The 23,791-nt window shown below is 39.8% G+C and overlaps 1 protein-coding gene across 15 annotated transcripts in view; it reads right to left on the reverse strand.

Moving 5' to 3' along the window:
• Positions 1-23,791, reverse strand: part of ZMYM2 (zinc finger MYM-type containing 2) — a 98,761-nt gene that overhangs the window by 36,130 nt on the left and 38,840 nt on the right. For all 15 annotated transcript variants that reach the window (XM_025196640.1, XM_025196648.1, XM_025196647.1 and 12 more), the window contains 5 exons: positions 22,627-22,743; positions 21,778-21,928; positions 8,403-8,575; positions 2,615-2,780; positions 805-839 (listed from right to left, as the gene is read on the reverse strand). In XM_025196640.1, coding sequence (XP_025052425.1) covers positions 805-839; positions 2,615-2,780; positions 8,403-8,575; positions 21,778-21,928; positions 22,627-22,743 — 642 coding nt within the window. The remainder of the gene's footprint in view (positions 1-804; positions 840-2,614; positions 2,781-8,402; positions 8,576-21,777; positions 21,929-22,626; positions 22,744-23,791) is intronic.

Raw genomic sequence — 23,791 nt, forward strand, 5'->3', positions numbered from 1 at the left:
CCCGTCACGAAAGGGCTTTCCCTTGCATCCCTGCCTCCACTGAAGAAGGACTTTTCCCCCTACTCAACACTTTGCCCAGTACTAGGGGAAGAGAATCCCCAGTGGACCCTGTGCAGGAGAAGTATTCCTCCCACCCCACACTCTGCCCAGCAAATCCCTCAGCAGGTGTCACCCAGCTCTGGAGGAGGGAATAATATGTCCCACATGTTACTCAGCCCCCAGTCCCAGTGGCAGAAGTGGGCAGTGGTAGTGGAGGTGAGACAGGGGAATCCTCTACCATCCTACCTCTGCTGCCTAACACTGAGTATTCAACAGGAGAGAAAATACACCCTCCATGCACATATTTCAACTCATGGTCCTGGTATACCTATAGTTGTGCTACTGACCAGGTTTGAGCTCCGAGCTCCCCCAGGTGGCCAGCAGGGGAAATGCCACTTTTCCCCCTCTGAATGACCTGGCCTTTGCACTTGAAACCCTGCCTATTGAGCAACATTTTCATCACACAGAAAGTACTCAATTGCAATTGAAATAACATCTAGAAGTGGCCTACAGTGCATCTCTGCCCTGACTTCTGCCATAGATACATTTTGGTTTGTTCTACCAAAAAGGTGTAAAACAACATAGCAGGGATATATATTTTTAAAATAAAACTTATCAGATCTAGCTTTACTGATCATAAAAACAAAAAGCATAAAATAACAGATTAATGTTCTATTTTAATCATTTTTATTTTTTTTACAGTGTCCTTTCTAGCATTCAAAATAACAATTTAAACAGATTATAATTATAATTTTCTATACTTACTGTTATTTTTGTTCGGGAAGTTTGACAGCCCTGATCTAAAAACATAAAGAGATCCAATATTAACCTATTTACTGTTTTCAGTATGTAATTAGTACATATAATTAACTTACAATGATAAATGTTTAATTTGGAAGCACCACAGGAGCAGCACTGATTGCTCCTCTATCACAATGTTACTAGACAAGTTTCTATGAACAAGAGAATGAATGAAAATGTTAGAAACTACAAGCAAAGAGAAATTGGGGTGTAAGGGTATCCCCCATTCTGTATTCATGCATTTGTCTTTTCTTCCTTAGGTATACACCTGGGGCCTGTACTGTTCAACATCTTTATCAGCGATCTGGATGTGGGTGTGGAAAGCACGCTGTCCAAATGATGACACCTAGTTGTGGGGTGAGGTGGGCACGCTGGAGGGGAGGGACAGGGTACAGAGATGGGTGGATGAGACTAGGATGGAATTCAATGCAGAGAAGTGCAAGCTACTGCATCTAGGGAGAAGGAACCAGCAACACACCTGTAAGCTGGGGAACACCCTTCTTGTCAACACAGTGGCAGAAAGGGATCTTGGAGTCATTGTTGACTCCAGGATGAACATGAGCCGCCAATGCAAGGAAGTGGTTAGTTAAGGCTAACCACAGTTTGTCGTGCATCTGCAGATGCATCACAAACAGGTCCAGGGAGGTGATCCTTCCCTTCTATGTGGCGTTGATCAGGCCGCAGTTGGAGTACTGTGTCCAGTTCTGGGCGCCGCACTTTCAGAGGGATGTGGCTAGCATTGAGAGGGTCCAGAGCAGGGCCACTCACATGGTCAAGGGGCAGCCCTTACAAAGAGAGTCTAAAGTGCCTGAACCTATTCAGCCTTCACAAGGGACGGCTGAGAGGGGATCTGGTGGCTTTTTTACAAACTCACCAGGGGGGACCAGAGGGAACTGGAGGAGGCTTTGTTCCCCCAGGCACCACCCGGGGTTACTAGCTATAATTGCCACAAATTGTTAGTGAGAAGGTTCAGGCTGGACATCTGTAGACATTACTTTACAGTTAGGGCTGCCATGCTCTGGAATGGACTCCTAAGAGAGGTGGTACTCTCTCCTACCTTGGGGGTCTTCAAGAGGAGGCTGGACAGATATATGGCTGGGGGGGTATGACCACAGCACCCGTTCCTGCCCGGGGCAGAGGGTCAGACCTGATGATCTGTTTAGGTCCCTTCCGACCCTAAGCACTAAGATGCTATGATACTAAGTGCCTTGCATTTTCCCTTGTTGAATTTCATTTTATGGCCTATAGCCCATTCTTTAATTTAATCAAAATCCTTCTGAATTCTATCTGCCAAAGTGCTTCCAACCCCTCTTAGATTTGCATCATTTGCAGACTTGATCAGGAAGCTCTATATTCCTGTATCCTGGTTATTACAAAAATTTAAGCAGCACTGGATCTAAAATAAACACCTGTAGAACCACACTTGAAACCCCCCTGCCATTCTGATATTGGTCTGTTTATACTAATTTTACTTGCAGTTAGTTAGCTAATTATGTATTTTCTCTACAGCTGAAGCAGTAAGCAACATTTATAACAATAAGACAAATGTTTTGAGAGTGGCTGGCACAATAGGATTTAATGCAATGAAAACCATTTAATCAACTTATAATTGCTCATTTAGAGAAGTTTCCACTTTGCAAACCTGAGCTCATACTGCTATCTACAAATCTTTCAACTGAAGTAAAATTTGATCCACATGTGAAATTTGTGAGACTTCCTTATAAAATATTTTTTTTTACATTTTGTCATTTAGCATTTATAAAGCGTTACATACCATAATGCAAGTTTTCAGGTCCTTTTTGAGTTGTCATATTAGGCTCATTTTGTTGACAGTAGAAACGCAGTAAACAGTGCTGATCACAAAAATGTTTCATTTCTCCACGCCATTGCACTTTCTCTTTGAGAGTTCCTTGCGACTTACAACAGTCACATCTGGCAGCCTTAATGCAAAGGAAGATTTTATCATTTTAAAAAAGGTAACTTAGAGAAAAAACTTTTTTTTAAAATTACATATTAAAAAGCTAGTTAAAAAGAATGAAGTCTTTTCTCATTGATTCTATAGTAATTTTAATGGACGCAAGTCTCAGTTTTACCAGACTTTGCCATGCCACAAAATGTATGTTACCTTCTAGCTTGTCTGTATAAATACAGTACGTTCTATTTCACTAAAACACATTGAAGTCCATAAAACTAGTTCATATCTGCACATTCAGCAAGAAACCTACATTCCATGGAACCATTTTTAGCAGTTCTACTGAAACATTCTACAAAACAAGAGAAGCGGGAGAGAGAGAGTGAGAGAGGGAGAGAGAGAGAGAGAGAGAGAGACACTCTAAAGATTCTTTCCAACTAACAGTGAAATAGTAAGTGTTTTATCAAAGTCAAAAAAGCAAAAAATAACAATAATACTGTTGCCTTATGTATCATGTTTCAACTAGATTACAAGATCTTTGGTTAGGGGGACCTTGTCTACTAGTAGAAAAATTTTCACATGAATAAATATTAATACTTACTTAATTTTACAAAGTTTACCTCACTCCAAGTTAACAGCAACAAATTAATATAAATTTAAAAGAAATCTCTTTCAGCCATTTCAGTGTTTCTGATTAGAAATTCAATGCTTAGGGTACACTTGAAGCTTGTAGGTGAAGTCTTGTAAGTCTACATGTTTAGCTCTGAATTACATTAATGTGGTTTTCAATAGAGGGCATGATTGTTTTACCTGGGCAAACAAGGTCAAAGCTTTTTTTTTTCTTAACTAAATAAAGTTCCCTTAAAGAAAACACACATCATAGTATAAATTATGATCTGAAATACTGAGGGTACTAGTTTCACTTCCTCTGCAAACCGGGACTTGTTATATGACTGCATGCTCTTCACAGCTGATGTCTATTGATGCCAAAAATGTTTAAAAACAGGAGAAAAAACAGTTTATGGGTAACATGAGAATCTCAAATAGATTTGATGAATGAGATGGCCTGAGGCCCCTCCTCCCCCCCAACATTTAAGGGTGGGGCCAGATCTGGCTGGCAGAGCTATTTGATCTGGTCCAGAGACAGCCTGTGCTCCAGCAGCAGGTGGTTTTGGCAGCAGTTGCTTCCAGTGCCACCACAGGGAAAAGTGGCAGCAGCAGCTGGGTCTTGTTACCCATCCACCCACCCATTCACCTCTGACCTGAACTGTGTCACTAGCTCACAGCTTAAAAAGCCTGTCAACTACTGATTGAAGGCAGTACATGAAAAAGAAGAGCATTCATTTGTAAAGACATGTAGCCCTGTAGGTGCATAAGGTTTGCATGCTAAGAACTGGCAGTTTTCAAATAACCTATAGAAAAGGACACCACAATAATTAGTTCAAGGACAAGAACTTAAGTGGTATGTCCATCTTTTAATATATCGTTACTATTTACACATATTCACTTTTTCAATATTATATACAGCTTCTTTACAAAGCACAGCACTTTGCCCCTCCTGTGCTTGAGCTCACGTAATGGCTTGGTGTTGTTTCTGGGTCACTTAACTTTTGCCAAAAGTGTCCAGCCAAGATTTTTCTGATACTTAGGTTATTCATGTATGGACTTAAGTATCCAGCTTTTTGTATCTATTTTCTAAAAATGCATACACCCTTCTGCCTATGACTCAACATAAGCACTCTCTCTCAGAACCTACAGAAAGTCAAGCAAGAGTTCTGAGAATTGTATTCCACCCCAATTTCTTAAAGAGGGTTTGACTCTGAAGCCTGATGATACTAATATTACCATTAGATTCCCAGCTGACCAGCTACAGAGAAAATCCATCTATACTTTGGACTTTTAGCTGCATCAGAGAAGCACCACCCTCAATGCAAGTACTAGCTACTTGATCTTTAAAATACCAGAGCAGTATTCTTTAGTGATTTTTTCCCCCCTATTTCTCTACTCCTCAGTTAAAACTTTGCTATAATGACCCATTCCTCCTTCTGGACTGCCTCATCATTACTTTATATAGGGACATTTGGTTCTGGCTCTTCCTGTCAAACCATACCATCTTAATAGTTATTCCACTTCATAACAAGACTTGGCTTATATATCTGGTTCAGTTAGGTAATACAATGCATCTCCACCCTGTCTTCTTCCCTGTTTGTACCCCTTACCTTTTTGACTAGATAAAAATCTGTAGAGCTTGTCTCAAACTTTAACTCCAACCTCTCACCTTATCCTCCCCGTCTCCTTTTCATTTGTCTTTGTCCACACAAATCACATCATATTTGACACTGAATTCCTACAACTCTTTCACCATTTTCTCAACACTGTCTGTTTATGCCACAAGTTTGGCTTCATCTCTTCATTCATTCCTGCCTTCTTTTGAATCGGTATCATAGGTTCCTCCCCCAGACACAGATCTGATTCCAGCATGTATAAAATCAAGGGTGTGTCTTCACACAGATAAAGTGTAACACTTGAGGACAGAGTTTTCAACTTACTATAGATTTGTTCCAACCTGCTTCAGGAACCTTGTGTCATGCCCTTATTCACATTATAGTGGCTTCCTCTGCTCTGACCCTTCATAAATCTTGCGGTTTTTGACAGCTTTTATTTTCCAGAATATACCTTTGTCCCTGAGACTCCTCACCTACTTTTTCAGTCTTAGTTGAATATGCATCATCTTCTGTTTATCTTTAGGTATAGTTATACATATAGTTATATGTATACTGAAGATATACATGCTTAGCCCAATCATTTACCTGTCCTGAGTCACTGCCTCCGCATAGCCACAAAACAAGTGCTATTTCTTCTTTGACAGTGGTTCCAAAGATTTAGTCAAAGTGTGGCAGAGGCTATTTTTATTCTAAAGTCAGAAGTTTGGAACGGCAGTGCTCTTGCACTATAAAAATCAAATTGTAACTCAGGCCAGGAACCACTCCATTAAATAATTACATTTATATTTTAAGTTCTCACCTACTTTAGATTTTTTAGATTACTATCTAAACCATTATTTTTGTGAAGGTGGACATATGAGCTGGTAAGGGGGGGGGAAGGGGTAATGGCTTAGGGCAGGGGTCACAACCTATGGCATACAAGCCAGATCTGGGTTTTCACCTGTGCCACACAGCAGGGAGTAGTAGCAACTACACCTGGGCCCTCCTTGGACCTCAGCGAGGTTGTTCTGGCTGCTAGCTTAGAGAGCAGGCTCACAACACAGAACCTTTCACTTCACCTCCTTCTTAATGAATACATGCCACATCATACTTGGCACTAAATGATAACTCTGTTGGACTCCTGGCTAAGGAAAAAGGACAGAACTACTCTTACCCTTTGACCCTCCTGATTAGGGCTGATGCATGATATTGTAACAGTATGGGAAGTAGTGCTGTTGCTGTCTTTGCTAGCTAGCTGCATAAGGGTCTTCAGCCCCAGGGCTGATCTCTTTAGCATTTGTTTCTCTAAAACCTTAAAGCAGTCTACCTGTTAATTTAAAAAGTTTGTCCAATTAAAATAAATTAGACATAGATAATGGAGACAAACATTTTTTAATGAATGCAGTGTGCTGGTGTTATAACATTACTACTACTTACTTTACTGAAACTCTAATGTAATGCTGTGCTCTACATAATTAAGACTTAAAGCTATTCTTTAATCAAACCTAACAGGTATAGGTTTGGGGGTCATTCATTCTTTTTACATTTTACTCATGTTCCACCTGCTCCTCAACTGGCAAAAAATATTAGCTAACAGTTACATTAATAAAAGGTAGATTGCAAAAGTCTGATAATCATAATATAGAGTGGCTCTATTTAAAAAAGGCCATCAGTAAGAATAGAAAGAGACTTTCAGCAAAATATACATTTTCCAAATCCTTGTAAAAGGACATGCACATCTTTCTCAACTGAATAAAACTCAAACTTGAGTGCTATGAATTAGGAAGAAGCATTCAATAATTCAAATTTAATATTTTAACCATTCAACAAATTAACATGAATTTCACTGAGTATAAGATCTAAGAAAGAAGAAAAAAATATCTAACAGACAGACAGACCATCAACTTTATCAAAATTACAACTTAGCAATAAGTCTGCTCAAATTGAAGTGCTTTTGCCATAAAAACCACTAGCACTAACTACAGCAACTCTTAAGCAGACACAATGGTTCATTCAAATTAGGTCCTTATGACATGGCCAAGAAGAGTGTGTGAGGTCAAAGTTTTCAAGCATTTCCCGTATTTGTATCAGAATCCTTGGAAGTTTGGATATTTTAAGCCAGTTCGGTGAATGCCCCAAGAGCTCTATTCTTTGCTGGCATTCCTAATAACCAAGAGATTGGTCAAAAACAGCTCAGCTGCATTAGATTCCCTATCAGCAGGCACTTTTTATAAGGGATAAACTTTAACCTCTGACCCCTGAGTTTTAAGGCTTGTTCATCAAATTAATATTATGAAACCTTTCCTTAGGCTTAAAAAAATGCAGACCATTTTTATCCTGTTTCAGATAAGACAGTTTAGAAAAAGAAGTTTCTGGTCTGCGGCAGTTTTCTTTCTAAAATTTTAACTGGACCCCTACGTACAGTATTCTAATAAAGCCTATCTACAACATGAGGCTGTAAGACTTCTGGAAATCGCAATCCAAAATACCAGGTATCTCTTCAGATTCAAGTTGTTTTGGTAGGTTGATCATCTTGGGTTATTGAACTGTATCTAGCCCTCTGATACTTCATGCTTTTCACTGCCTTGTTTCCAGGCTGTACAGAGTTATAGAAAGATGATGATTTTTGTATTCCTGTCTGGTTTTGCATTTGTATCCATTTGTATTTGTAGTTCTTGTTTTGATATTATCAATGTAGTTTTCCAGGTTGTTCACCGAGACCCAACATTTTATCCACAGTCCTAATTTGCAGCTTAAACCCAGTCCAATTTCACTTTTATTTCTCTCCAAAAAGAATTCTTAATGCACCATCTTGGCCAGCTGTGCTTCACAAAGTAGTCAAACTTCCAGAGATTTAGAGAAAGCTGCCGTCATATTTGATTTAAACTTTTACAAAAAAAAATCCATTTGGTCTCGTTTTTTTCTCTTTGGCATTCTTTCTACTGGGACATACTGAACAATCAAGGCTTCTGAAGTTCACAAACAGTGGGGAAAAAGGAAGAGACAAAAAGAAGCAAAAAAACAGGAAGAAGAAAAACTCTGCTAACCTAATCTTTGGCCTATCCAAGGTCCCACCTATTTGCCACTAAAGTATTTTTCAACATTTTGAATACAGATGAAAAAAAATTAATCAGCAAAAATATTTTCTCAAATCAAGGGAGAAAAAATAGTTCTTTTTACAATGCTAAAGTAACAAATATATTTTAGTTCTTTGTTACTTTGCAACTCAAGTTTCCCTTGCCAACTGATTTAACAGACAGACAGGTGGAAATGCTGCTCTAAGTTATGAGAAAACTGAAATGATAAAACGAACATTTGCTTATTGCGTAGCAAATGCTGTGCTGAAGTAAGCCATATTTGCTGCACGATCCTTGAATATATCCTCACAAGTGAATTTTTGTCTTTTGTAATTTTGGTGCTCTTGTCAAAAATTCTGAGTTACTTGCCTTGTAGTACCAGTCCTGAAATTTTTTACAGCACTCTTCACTGCAGAAATCTCTCACTACACCATCAAGTTCCTTAGTTGCTCCCTTTTTGCAGAGCTGTGAGCAGTAATTACAAGTAACACATCTCAATCCTAACCGTCTTGCAAAATCTTGTTTATATAGCAGCTTACAGCCTACAAAAAAGTTTAAAAAGTTAACACACTTAGGAACAGAATAATTTCTATGGGGAAAAGGAACTTTCAAAATCACAGTTAAAGAAAACATTAACTTTAAATTTTAAATTGACACAGTTGTAACTACAGCTGCTTCAGATCAGTTCAAACAGCTGAATATTATAAACTATTTATATAATACCAAACTTACCTGCATATAGTTCTTGTGCAACTCGGAGGTTACATACTTTAGATAGCTGGCATCATCTGAGAATACGCAATACTTGAGGATGCTTAGCAGCATATCACGCCTCCCAACATACACACACACAACCCCATAAAAAAACCAATAAAATAAATTATATTAAAAGGCTAAAGGCAACCTTCATATTCTCTAAGCATCAGCTCACTTCCATCACTATTTCTGTCTATTGAAAACACATAACACCTTATATGTAGCCCATTCATTTTCAGTTCTACAATATTATAACTCAATATACTGATCCAGGAACTAAAAAAAAGATATTGTAATCTTTTTAAATAAATAAAATGATAACAATTATGCGGTTTATACCCACATTTTCAGTCTCTGTCACAGTCTGTGTCAGATTTCTGTCCTGCATCATAAAAATGATCCCATGAAGGTGGGTACAGGCCATTTGGACTTTTGATATCCAGAGAAACAGATGTGGCAATCTAGGATTGCCAAACGAGTACAGTAGTTATATATCCAGCTAATACTATTAGCTGCAAAGTGTGAAAGAGTTGCATCTAACAAAAAAATGGTCATCTTCACACTCCAAAAGTTGAAAACACACTAAGATGAATGAAACAACTCAAATCTCTCTCACCTTTCAGGCTTTCTAAAAACTAAAGACAACAATGCATTGATTTCTCTCACCTTTCAGGCTTAAAGACTAAAGACAATGCATTGATTTACAGCCAGATCACATTTCCCAGGTTATTTTTAATAACCACAAAGACACAAAACTTAGGCAAACAGATGGACTCAGTTTGTAGAATCCAGTATTTTTTGCCTTGCTCTTATCTGGTACTTTCCACTATTTGATCTCATATAATTTACAAAGCAGCTGGAGTACTTAGCACCTTCGAAAATGGTCAAGATACTAGGGGATAATACATGGAAAAGAGTAAAATAAGGTTGACTGCTTGTTTATACAACAATTATATAGTAAGAATCTGGAATACTGTTGCCCAATAAATGAGACACAAACTTGAAATAATGTTGTTACCCTTAAGCAAAACATGGTATATGCATGGGAATCACAAAATTAGAAATAATAAATTAAATACCCTCTATGAAGATCTTTTAAGTCATACTGGGTGCATCTACAAAAGATGTTTAACTTTGCATTAGTATAGTTTACTGCAAAGTAAATACGTGCGTCTACATGTGCACATGCTTACTTCACAGTAAACCTTGCAAATGCAAGTAGCAAATTTACTTAGCATTAACTTAGCATTAATAATGGTGCTGTAGTTCTCGTGTAGACACCTGGCCGGAAGCAAAATCTGCTCCTGCTCAGCCATCCACCAGGGGGTGGGAGATAGCTCTCTGCCCCCAGGAGTTGCCTGCTGCTAGAGCAGGCTTTGCCGCAGGAGCCTGGGCGGGGATTATGTCCCCCTGTCTCAGCAGCAGAAAGCTCCCAGATTGCGATCAGGGAGCGGCGCAGGGCTGGGAGATCCTTATTTCCCAGCCCCCACTTTGCCACTGCGATTGGGGAGTGGGGAGCTGGGAGACTCATCTCCCAGCCTGAGCTCCGCAGTCACAGGGCTTGGGCTGGAAGACCCTTATTGCAGAGGGGGAGCTGGGAGCTTGTTCCCAGGCCCCACCCTGCAATTGCAGAGCTGCCGAGTTTGTTCCCAGCTGGTACTCTGCGATTGCAATTGCGACTGCAGAGCAGGGGCTGGGAGCTCCCTGTATGGGGACAGGTCCCCATCCAGCCTGGAGCTAGCTGCAACCTGCCCCTGACTGAGACAGTTCTCAGGCTACACAGGGAAGAACTTGCAGCCTGGAGGTGGCTGGGGACTGTCTTGTTTGAGGCAGGTCCCAGCCAGCTCTGGGCTGCACATGCACACTTCCCTGTGCAGCCTGGGGCTGGCCGGGAACTGTTCCAGTCAGGGGCAGGTCCCAGCCCCGTGCCCCAATCGGGTGATCAAGGCACAGGGCCTGGAAAGAGCTGCAGGGGTGGGGTAGGTTCTAGCCCCCTGCCACAATCTGCCAGTGGGACAGCTAGCAGAAGGCTGGCTCCTGGCTGGTGTTCTCTGCCAGCTCCTGGGCTAGCCCTCAGGGGGGACCTGGAGCTGCCCCCAGTGGCAGCAGGGGCCCATTGCAGGGCTGCAGGAACTGGGAGCAAATTTTCTCCCTAATCCCCGCCACTTGTAGACACCAACCTGAAAACCCTTACTCTGCAGTATTTTACTGCAAAATAAATCTAGGCTGAAGTAAATGCATGTGTAGATGCACCCACTGATTTGGAGGATTAGGCAACAGAAACTTTAATGGGATTATGGAACTATTAATATGCCTAAAGAGACCATGTAAAAATTAAATACTTGAATTAGTAAATATGTTCTCTCCCTTAAAAAAAAAAAGATAAAGAGCCGAGATTATAAATCTATTTCTCAAAACAAATCCAATGCACCATCCCTAGGGATTTCAATGTGCATACTCACAATTATTTACTACGACTGAAATGTCTGGTCACAGACAATTCACATTATTCTGCTGTTAGCAGCATCTCCCCATAGTTCTGCAAAGCAGGAGGCAATCCCCCTTCCCTCTGCAGTTCCAGAGGTTGTTTAGCATTGCAGCATATGTGATGCTGGGGATGTTCCTATTTTTAACCCACTCCCTCCCGAGAAGAGTAATTTCAATGCTGTGTAAAAAACTTTTAGAATGAAAAATTACAAAAAATAATCAATGGCAACCTGTGAACTGTGCACAGTAGATTAACTGGCCCACAAACTGTAAAAAGAAACTGAATGCTGCTCCTTGGCTAATAAAGCCAAAGCAGGGTTACTAGAATTGTGGAAGATGCTGCTGGCAGAATGAAAATTAGGTAAGAAACTTTCCCAACTTCTCCCCAAAATTCTGACTCATGGAAAATAATAAGCATGGAACGTAAAGTAGATAGGAATAAAGAAACAGATTTCTCCCCTTTTAAGTAAATGCCTGGAAGGATGTTATTTTGGATCACTGTCCAAAGCCCAAAGGAAACCTCTTCAGAATATCGGCTCTGTAGACTCCAGTTCAAACACAAGTTCTTCTGCCCACAGTATCATTAGATGTGTGGAATTAAACAATTCCTTCATTTAAAGAAGCATTAAACAAACCTTTAGGAATAGGTCCCATGCAGTTATATGAGACCTGTCTGGAATCCTGTCTGGGGTACCAGACAGGATTCCTTGGATCCTGTCTGGTACCCCATCATATAATTTCTTTCACAAATGTACTGAGCTGCATCCTAAAAACAATTAGATTTTAACTACTCTGATTGGAAGAATGTTCCAGAACTTGATCGGTGTAAGTGTTCAGAACTTCTTAATTTTCTGCATACATTTAATAAATGTCCCCTTTACACACATTTGTTTTCATAACACTATCCATTAACTTTAATATCTCTACTCCTACCCTGGTGTTTACCTCCCTACTACATTTGTAAAGAGCAATCATACCCTTACAACCATAATTTTGCTAGGTTAAAGCAGCCAAACTTTTCTAATCTCCTAAAAGCAGCTCTCCATTTCCCTGATGATCCTAGGAGCCCCCTCTACACCTGTTCCAATTTCTATTTATTTTTCTTAAATACGGAACGCTTGAAAAGTGTACAGTTTTCCAGAAAAACCACTACATCTTCTATAATGACTTCAATACATTTTTATCTTTACAACACCTCTCCTGACCCATCCTCGGGTTGCATTGCCTTTTTCCTAGATGCATCAAACTGGTAACTAATAATCATCTTATGATCTCTAGTCAACGCAGATCCTTCTCCTCAGTTATTTTTAACCGAACAACTTCTCATCTTACAGCAAAATGTTATTGGTCCATAAATTCACTGCCTTGCATTTTGTATTCTTAATTTCATCCCATTTTTATTACTACAGACAAGCTTATTTTAGTATGGTATCCCACTCCTCTTCTGTAGTATAGCCCATCCTTTCAATGCCTCCTAACAATATTGCATCAGCACGCTGCTACGTTCTGTACCAGCATCATTAATGAACATATTCAAGATTGGCCCATGGACTAAATACCTGGAGAACTTTACTCCAGCTCTATACTATTTCTTTCAACATTACTAATCGCCATCTACCCTTCAACCAGTTCCTTACTTACCTTACAGTTCTTCTAACACACACTTCTTAAATTTAATAATTAAATCTCCTATATGACAACATATCCAATGGTTTACTGAAGTCCAGATGCAGGAGAGCTACATTTTCCCCATCTAGAAAAATATCACTTACTTCATTTAAAGAAAGATTAAATTTAGCTTGGAAGAAACCACCTTTGGTAAACTCGTGGTTTTTTTTATTTCATATTCCCTACTATGAGATGTACTTTAAACAAAACAGGACATTACTGGGTATTAGGGCAAGTGTGCAATACTTCAGGGTTCTTGAAGTAAACTCTGTGTCTTCTCAAGAACATACCTTAGTTTACAGGCGTGTAGGTTGTAGCCGTGTTAGTCTAAGGACATAAGCAGACAAGGTTCTTTGGGTGAATCTGGTATCTTGTATTAGACCAGCTTAAATAATTGGAAAACGTTTTATAGCAAGCTTTCGGGTTTAAAAACCATTTGTCAGGCTGAGGAATTCTCTGCAGTTGGTGTGTGCTCTTCCTGGATGGAATGAATAGTAAAGAAGCCAGAGGCGAGGCTGGTACGCATGCAAGACAGGCAATCAATGAAGATGTAAATTGAGGAGTCAATGGGTGAGACAGGCTGGGGGGCGGGGGGAAGAAGGGGGATGAATGTAGCAGTTAAATAGTGCAGAGGTACCTGGGGAGTCAGCCCAGCCATTGGGCTTCTTTACTATTCACTCCATCTAGTAAGAACATATACCAACTGCAGAGACTTCCTCGGTGTGACGAAGGGTTTTTAAACCTGAAAGCTTGCTATAATTTTTTTCCAACTATTTAAGTTGGTCTAATAAAGATATCAGATTCACCCAAAGAACCTTGTCTACCTTAGTTTATGAATTCTACAGGTTACTTATGCAAATGAAGACCAGCTTGGATAGTTGTGACAGTCCTTTATGGAATAGTTTTTCTTCCTTTATTCATCCATAGCATAGTGTATTTAATAATATAATCAATTAATCCCATGCTTCAGAACTTCTATGAGCCAGCTGTCAGACAAGGACCAATTCCTTCTGCACCAAGTACATAACTCTTTTTTTTTTGTGTTTCTTTTAAGCATCAGAGATGTTCCACAGCTAGAAATGGGAGATTGTGAGAGGTACACAAGTGCTCTTAATGGTACTGAAAAATCTCTCAGATGCCTGACTAGTGCTACTGCTTACATACTAAGAAATAAGCCAATCATCAGATTTGAAGTCAGAAAGAAATTTCATCTCATGTCAGACTGGCAAGGACCACCGGTTTTTTAATCATCTGTTGCATGGGACACAATTTGCTTCCTAGGTAAAATATGCTGGTAAAATATCCTGTTGTTCCTAAAACATGCTGTGCTATTGCAGAACACTGCTGGAACCCTTGGTCCTGCTCCCTACACACACATCATGGTTTGTGAGGCCTCTGGTGTTTTGTAATGAACATCCTTTATTTTAGAGTATCATAAATACTTTGTGCCTTGCAGTGTACAGGAAATGCTGGAGTCCTTGTGGACCATTATGAACTTCATATATCTATTACATGAATGTAACTGGACTTGGTGGCTGTCCTGGGTGGTCCCTTCCAGTCCTCTACCAATTTTTCCTCAATATAGTTCTCCCTCTAGTGGAGAAAAAGAATAAACCTAATAATTAGAATCTTTTCTTGTATCACTGCTTCATATTGCCTAAAATGTTTCTTATCAGTTAACTTTCTTAAGCGTTTCCAGGGTACAAAGGCTGAATGTATTTTGAAACAAAACATTAATTTATCATTAAGTTTTAAAAAGCCCCTTTTGCAAGTAATTAAAGGACAGGGATTTAGAGTGTATTTACTTCATCTAAAATATCATGTAGAAAAATAAGTGAAGTGTATAGGGCCAACCCAAACATTTGGGTATTTTATTAAGCTGAAAAAACATTTATTTATGTATTTCTATTTAGAAATAAAAACCGAGTTATCAATATTCTTATAGTTAGAAATGTTTAAAATCTGCAATATCTTATTCAACATGTGTGCTTTCCATAGGCATTCACCATCAAAGCCATTTTCTCTTTTTGATATTTTCACTAATTTTTACTCTTGTTAGCGCCACAGAATCAAATTCTGTTCATTCGGTTTGTCTAAAGCAACTACAGAATCATTCAAATTTAGTTCCATTTTTAACATCTTGTGTTTACATACACACATCCAAGAAACCTCCCCATATTTAATACCTATCAAAACAGTACACACAACATTATCTTTAAATTAACATACAACTCATTTGAAAAAGAGCCTTTAGACTTTAGATAACTGAAGTCACATCTTTCTCTGAATTGACTTTAAAAAAGTTCACAGGTAAGGATACAGGCTTCCTTTTCCTAAGCTGCTGTATATTTTAACAGTGCAATGTTCAAAACAGAGAACATCATACCCAGAAGAAAGGAATATCAGCTTTAGAAAATGTGAGTCCAGGTGGAAAAGAGCTACTGAAACATCACTTGTAGAATTGCTCAGATATTAGAATGACAAAAGACTGGATGTGTTCAAGACAATTCCAAAAAGACATACTGATGGCAAGTAACTGGTTTGAGGCATTCTTTATATAATCAAGCTTTTCTATTCTGCCTCCAGTATTGCCACTAGCTATAGTGAGAGCAATACCCATAAGAAAGTCCATTTGCAAACATCTGAAGGAAGACAAACTGATCACATACAGCTAGCATGGATTTGCTGAGAACAAATCATGCCAGCAGACCTGATCTCCTTCTTGACAAAGTAACTAGTGGAATGGATGAAGGGAAAGCAGTGGACGTAGTATATCGAGACTTCAGTGAGCCTTCTGATGAAGTCCCACATGATCTTCTAATAAACAAATTGGAGAAACATGGGCTAGATAAAACTACTACAAGGTGGGCAGACAACTGGTTCAATAGCTACAACAAAGGATAATTATAAGTGGATCCATGTCAGAATGGCAGGAGTTTTTGAGTGGAGTCCCATACTGGTATGTCCTGGGCCAAGTTCTGTTCAACATGCTTAACTGGATGCTGGAACAGAGCTTTCTGAGCAAAACTGCAGATGGCAAAACTGTGAAGGACTTTAAACACAGTGGAGGACAGGAGCACAATTCAGAAGGATCTTAATCACTCTGGCCCAGCTTTTCAATTTAACAGGATGAAGTTCAATGCTGACAAATGCAAGGTGCTACACCACAGGAAGAAAAATTAAAAACACAAAAAGAAAAGAGGTGACAACTGGCTAGATGGCAGTGCTGCAGAGGATCTGGGAGTCCTGGTGGATCACAGACTCAGCATGAATCTGCAATGTGATACAGCTTGAAAAAAACCTAACAGCTTTGGGCTGCATCAATAAGAGCATTAGGTATAACATAGAGGAGGTGAGAATGCCTCCTTATTCGGCACTGGTCAGGCCTTATCTAGAGTACTATGCACAATTGTGGACTCCGCATTTTAAAAAGGGCATGGAAAAGTTAGAGATGGTTCAGAGGTAGGCAACAACAATAATATAGGGCTTGGAGAGGTAAGCCATATCAGGAGAGGCTGAAAGAAATATGCATGTTCAGCTTGCAGAAAAGGCGATTAAAGAAGGGATATGGTAACATTCTTCAAATGTCTGCAGGGCTGCCATAAAGAAGAGGGAGCTGCAGAGACTAGGACATGTAAGAGTCACCTGAAGTAGGAGCAAAATAGGTTTAGACTGGTTATTAGGAAAAAACTACTTCCCTGTTAGAACAGTGAAGCAGTGGAATAAACTGCCTGCGGAAGTTGCAAAATCTCCATCATTGGAGGGGTTCAAGAAAAGGTTGGATAAGCACTGGTCATGGATGATCTATAAGTTATTTCTGGAGTGTGTTGCAGAGAACAAGAGTCGGTAGGCCCAAGAGCCAACCACACGAATTGCTGGGAGAGTGCACGAGCTGTATAGTGCAGGACAGGTAGGTATCAGAGGAATCTATGCTTAGCAACAAGAAAATGAAGGACAGCTCCATAACCGGCTTAATTACAAAAGAAGATTAAAGGGGCTAAATTTATGGAAGGGACAGAATTACAGAAAAGGGAGTTCTGGTTCTCCAGTTACTACACAGTCTGGCATGGATGCAGGGGGAGGGGGAAGGAGAATTTGCCTTTCTCTATGAGGGGGAGAGGTGCGGGGCACAGCCCTCTTCCTTGGATGTTGAGTGTATTTCAATAACTCTCACAGCAGCAGAACATTAACAATGCTGTCTTTCCCTGCCTTACCTGGGTAAGCTACGGCATTGTTGGTGGTTTGGGGCTATATGCGTTGCAGATGGGCAATAGGGTTGTTTGCAGCTTTAGGAATAGATTAGATCAGTGTTTCTCAACCCATGGGTCGCTAAAATATATGAAAGGGTTGCAAACAAACTTTAAATGGATTTTCCTTTAAAGGAAAAAAACGTAGGAAACCATAGCTTTTCCCTTGCAGACTGGCAGAGTTCCAGCCTCTGAGGGGCTGCTTGGGCCCCCTGTCCTGCCCTACAAACCCACTCCCTGCTCCACACACTGCGGGGCTGGGAGTAAGGGGCACTAGGTCAGGACTGGTCTTTGATGTTTACAAATGGGTCCTGGTACAAAAAAAAAAGTTTGAGAACCACTGGGTTAGACCAGAAATTGGAATGGGATGGTTTGGATAGGAATGATCCTACATTGAAGCAAGGGGTTGAACGATATCAAGTTGACCTCCTGAGGTTCATTACTTTAAGCCCTATTTTCTATGATTCCAAGTTCTACTTCTAATATCTATACCTGTATATACACCTGTAATATATCTTTGTAATACCTAAACTTCCACCTATACAATACACTCCTTAACTCAGTCCGATATCAAAGTTTTGAGTATCTTTCCCTTGAGGTGGTAAAGCATTAGAAAGGCGGGTTTTTTTCCCCTGAATAGACAGATTTTAATAGCTCTTCTACTGGTCAGTTTACGCTGCTCAAGAATACATAGCATACTTGGGGACTTGGACAAAAATGAGGCAACATACCCATGCTCTGCAAAGAAATCAAACAAGCTTTCATATGAATGTGGGTTCAGTTCTGGTGAAGGTTTAGTACTCTTGTCAAGGAAACCGTATATTTCCAATACATTAATTAAAATGCAGATTTAGAAAGTAAAAGTACAGAAACACCAATCCCATGTTTGGTGCAAGACAGCAAACACAAATGGATAGGAACAGGACTCAAAAATGACATCCCTTGGGAATCTGATATTATTGTCAATAACTAGCACAGTCAAACATAGTAATGACAGCCAAAATATAGGCTTCTTGATGGTGTTTGCTTTGAAAGGAAAATAAAAAGCAGCCTTGCAAAAAATCCAACATGTGTTTATCTAAGCTACTGTTAAATATGCTTAAGAGTGTTTCATAATATTGGTATTTGAACTTTGTCCATGTTTTCCCACCATGAAGAGTTCAAATTTCCTTCAGGAACTCAAAATATTTTGTGGATATCCGAAGTAGCACTGATTGCTCATTCTCAAATCCCTGTTAATTGTAATATGATGGGATTTGACTGTACCCCTACCAGCCAGAAGATCTGTATGTTTGAGCAGATTACAGTAATGGGGTTATATCCAGGAATTATAGACTCAGACTGTTCTACTACATTAGTTTTCAGAGTGTGCCATGAAATACATACAATACCAAGATATTTGTTTAATAGAGAACATTAAAAGAGAACCTTTGCCAGCAGCACTGGCAGGGCATAAGGCTGGGCAGGGCGCTGCTCTGGGGCCAGGCCTGGTATTTTTCAGTGTGATCCAGAGCCAGGGCAGAGGCGCAATCCATAGCTTGCACGTCCCTGTGGGCAGTGGATCGCAGCCCTGCCCCGGCTCCAGACCACGCTGTCACCACCACAAGATCCCAGTCCTAGAGCAGCTCCCCACCCAGCTGCATGCCCTGCCAACGCTGCTGAGGCTGATCTCCATGGAATCCCTAGCCCCACGCTGTCACAGTCCCACCGCTCCTGGAGTCTCCACAGAAATTGGCCACAGTGATGCAGGCAGGAGCTGCTGGGAAATGGAGTCCACTGCAGGCCAGACTTTGCCTGCCCCTGCTGTAGAGTCATGACTAGACCTATTCACCTCTATCAAAACTTGGACAGAACTTCTGATGACTTCCCTCATAGAGGAACCACTGATGGCATATGAGCTACACCCAGCTAAGCAGTCACCATGTTGTACAGGCACTTTTGTTCATATGCACACATCCATGTTTTCAATTATGATTTCTGTACATGTGGTTAGAGCTGATCCGAGCAGGGTGCAGGGCCCAGAGCAAATCAGCTCGTGCGGGGCCCCACCCCCGCCCCTGGATGTAAAGAAGCTGTTGCCGCCATTGGCGCTGGCAGGGGGAATACCGAGCAGCTGGATGCAAAGCTGGCGGCAGCGGCACAGAGTCTCCAAGGCCACTCTGCCCAGCTCTGTGGGGCCCCCCAAAGCGCGGGGCCTGGGGTGGTCACCCCGATTCGTCCCCTCTCTCCCCCCTAGGGATGGCCCTGCATGTGGTACAAATATATTTAAAATATAAGCACAAGTCTGACTGCTCCACAGTAAAACTCATTTCTGCTCCCTTTTCACTTTTTGACTACTCTAGCTGTGTTACTTGACAGTTCAGTCTTTACAAGGTTTCACACAAACTCAGACCATTAAACCAATGCTAACAATAACATTTACCTCATCAAAGGGATCATGTCACTATCAAGTAGCAGTTCAACACTGGAAGTTAGTCAATTTAGAGGTGTTCTATAATGTGGTTCTTGGTTATCATCTAAAGTCTTTTCATTTACTTTGCCATTAGGTCAAAGAAAATTGACTATATTCCTTAGAATTTTTCATTCATGGAAATTATTTCTATGGCTTTGATGATGGGAAAGCCTCAGTCAGAGCAATTTACAAATACCTGTCCTGGGATCTGATGAATAACAGATTTTCATTTTACCAAAGTTCTGATAAGTCTTGATGACCCATCTGAGATAGCCTTTATTCCTGAGATAATGGGAAAGGACAGAAATGTCCCTGTATTTTGCTGTCTGATTTACAAAACTAGTGTGTGGTCAGTCCTTTCCTCTTGTTTCTGAATGACATTGCATCTTTGGGTTCTTGATAAGCAACAGACATAAGGATTGCCTTTTCCAAAAAGGCCGACTAAAATGCCCTTTGTGGTACCTTACGAAAGACAGGCAACTTTTCCTTATCCCATTACATTCCCAATAGCTTTGATCTTTGTTTTTCAGTAGTTTTTACTTGAATAAATGCATAAAATGATCGTCTCTCCATATGTGTTACAGAAACCAGGGCAAGCAACATAAGGAATATAGAAATTCATCTGCTGTAAAGGAGGCAGCCAAAGATACTTGCTGTGTCAGTCAAGATGGCAACTACCACAGGCAGGTAGGATTACTGCAAAGACTGCCTCTCTCCAGAGAAAAATAAACCTTGTGACCTCAGAGGACACTTTGTTTGCTGAATCCATGTGATAAAAAACAGGCCAGGACATTTGTCAAAATATCCTGTATAGGATCCCACTTCTGAATAGGAAAAGTGGGCAGGTGGGACACCTGAGGAGCTAGAGTTTATCGAGTTGAAAATTCTATTGCAAAGAACAGTATCAGTGCTGATACTGCTACCTAGTGGCTCTCAGTCTCCAGAACCTTTCTGATTGTCGTTCAGATAGATCTGCTTTGTAGAAGAAAAAAGGGTACCATCATGCAGTATGGAAATTTAGAAGGAAGTAATGTGGGCTGTGGTCTCCAAAAACAAAAAAGTCATACACAGTTAAAAAATGCTAACTCGGGAGATACTGGGGAGCAGGTCCAAGTCAGGGAGAGATTTCTTAGACAGATGGGTTCCCCCCACCCCCGTTTTTGTGGGGTTTAACTTATAGGTAAGAAGAACTGTATTATAAAACAAATTTGAAATTGTTGTTTGCACCACAGGAGGCAAAGAATTCTTGTCAGGCTTTTCAAGATGAGATCAGTCCTAATGTCACAGGATAGGGCTGCCTCAAAGGAGAACAGAAGAGGTGATATCCTGTTAAGATTACAGGACTTGAAAGTGTATAAAGACATAATAGAGGTTAAGGTACCAAATTAATTTTGTGTGTGTGGTCGTTAGACTTAAAAAGAAAACAACAAGAAACGAAACAACTGAAACACCTTTTTAACCAAGTAAATTTCTATGAAATAAGTGTAGAGAGAGAAAACTAAACTCACAAAGGTATTTTTCAAAATCACTGCTCAGAGTCTGTTTCATGCTGTCTGAAAAACTTAAAATGTTTACAGATTCAGTTGAGTTTTTCTATGTTTTATAAACACACCACTCTTTCATGCTTTCAATATATTTTAAAGAACCCCATCCCCAACCACCTCTACCATTTTCTGAGCCTATTTTTCCTTTAAGTATTCCAAATTCACTAGTCAAAGATTATACTAAGCTCACAGTGATCACATATTAAAACAGCCAATTATTGCTTACGTGAACTTTTTTTTTCTAATAATGGTTTGCTTTTTGAGAATTCCACATGGAATGCCTGCACCAGCTCAATCCTAGTCAAGAGGTGTAGGTACTACAACACTGATCTCAAAAAAAACAAATCTCTCTCAAGGGAGAATGGTGCAGACCACTGACAAATTCTTGGGGAGTCATGCATAGCTTTCCCAAACCTAGGAGTAAGTCAAAAATTCAAAAGAACAATACCCATCAGGAAGGGAAAGATCTCTGCTCCAGCTCAAATACTCTTGATTAAGTTTGAATCTTATTTTAGTATGAAACTTTTTAATATCATAAAGCAAGGCAGTAGAACTATGAGATTTACATCATAGGCAAGAAATAAACGTACCTTCACTACAGAACGGTCTTTTGATACCAGAGAAATTCACTGTTTCATGCAGCGTTTTCTCCTCTTGGCAGTATTCACAGTATGTAACTATACAGTGCAGTTTCTTATAATCATCAGAACAAGTTCTGCTGCAGAACTGATATACTTTGTTCTAAATAAAACCACAAAACATCACAAAAAGGTTACATAAAAACAGATTAGGAGTACAACTTTAAACAAGAATTTACTTTAATACACAACTTTGTTTATGGCACACTTCTGAAAAAGAGTACAGGCATATGGAGATAACATGACTATCAAAATAACTGCCAGCTTTTGCTCAAACTGGTATTCATAGATTTCATAGACATTAGGGCTGGAAGGGACCTTGGAAGATCATCGAGTCCAGCCCCCTCAGTGCTACAAAAGCTGTTAATTAATCATTTCACATGCAGAACATGACAATGGGTAAAGATCATATATTTGTAAGTCTTCAGATATTTGTCTCCTCAACTTCTAGAACAGTAAAGATGATCTAGGTCAGTTATATCAATAATAGATGAAAAGGAGATGAAAGCAGACTTCAAGCCTCAGTTAAAAAAATCCTTTTTTCCGCCTTAATTCTAGAGCCTTCTTTACTCTTTTATATTATCCATACACAGCACAGAGTTAAATATTTTAATTCCTATCATTAAAAAATTAGTTGGACATTTTTCGTAACTACCTCACTTACTAGATGAGAAGTTTCCATAGATTTTTTTTATACTACCTACTTAGAGACAAACAAATACAATGCTAGTTCAAACCTTTACAGGTGACCTTAAGTATGCTTAACCATCCCTAGTTCCGCATCCAGGCTAAAGAACTTACTTCCCACTCCAGTACTTCTGGCTTTGAACAGAAAGAACTTTTGCAATAATTGCATTTCAGCTGAATATCACTTGGAGAAACAAACTGACCATTGGTTGAAGACTGCACACTAAGAGTCTGAAAAATACAAAAATATACATATATCACTGTATGGGAAAGCATTTCACAAGTTAATATTTCTCTTAATTCTGAAAATATTTTTACTAATGTTAAACGGTTACTGGGAATTTGGGAGATTGATATATAAAATTCAGGAGCTTTTCTTAAGAGGCAATACAGGTGAGCATTTTTGTCTCAATTCTTTTTCCTCAACTCTGATTACTTTATAGGGCTCCTACAATTGCACAAGTCTCCAGCTATTCTTGATGCAGTCTACTTATTTCACCTTTGATGATCTTCTGCCTTGATTCTTCTACATTTTCCTTCTACCATACTCAGTCTTCAGGACCTCTCTCTGCCTGATTTTTGTATACATGTATGCACACTGAAAAGTAGTCCAAGACCATGGATGACTTCATTATTAACTGCAAAGTCATACAACTTAAAATAAACACAATTCTCATCTTGGGCTATCCCTCTTATCACAAGAGGTTTTACCAGACAAAGCAATATCTGTACAAAAAAAACCAGACTGAGGTAGAAGAATGTTACTCTGCCCGCAGGCAAAAGCCTGGGAAGAGATGGGCCTTGCAACAGGTCTTAAAAAGGTCAAACATGAAATCTAGCAGACCAGTCGAGAAAATAAATATGAGAGTAAAGGATCTTCCAAAGAGAACACCCTGAAACCAGGTGTCCAATCACCCCCACTTCACTGCTCCACACTAATCCTAATCCAGGAAATGCCAGTTAAGCATCCCAGCTCACCTCAACTACCATGACAAAGAAAGGCACTATCAGACAGCTAAATCTCAAATCACTCAGGGCTGTGAAATCAGAGACCCCATGAATTTCAACTGAAGATATAGAAGAAGCCAGTGCCACAGCAGATAAAGAACTCAGTTGCAGAACTACTACAGCCTTCCAAAAGGTAATATAAACCCATTGCAGATACCATCCTTTGCACAACACTAGACGAACCAAAAAGTTTGGTCTCAATGCTAGTTCATCTCAGATGATAGAAATCTGAAGAACCAAATATAGAATACAAATTTCCTTACACCTGTCT

This window comes from Alligator sinensis, unplaced genomic scaffold (genome assembly GCF_000455745.1).
Source record: "Alligator sinensis unplaced genomic scaffold, ASM45574v1 scaffold777_1, whole genome shotgun sequence".
Classification (NCBI taxonomy): Eukaryota; Metazoa; Chordata; order Crocodylia; family Alligatoridae; genus Alligator; species Alligator sinensis.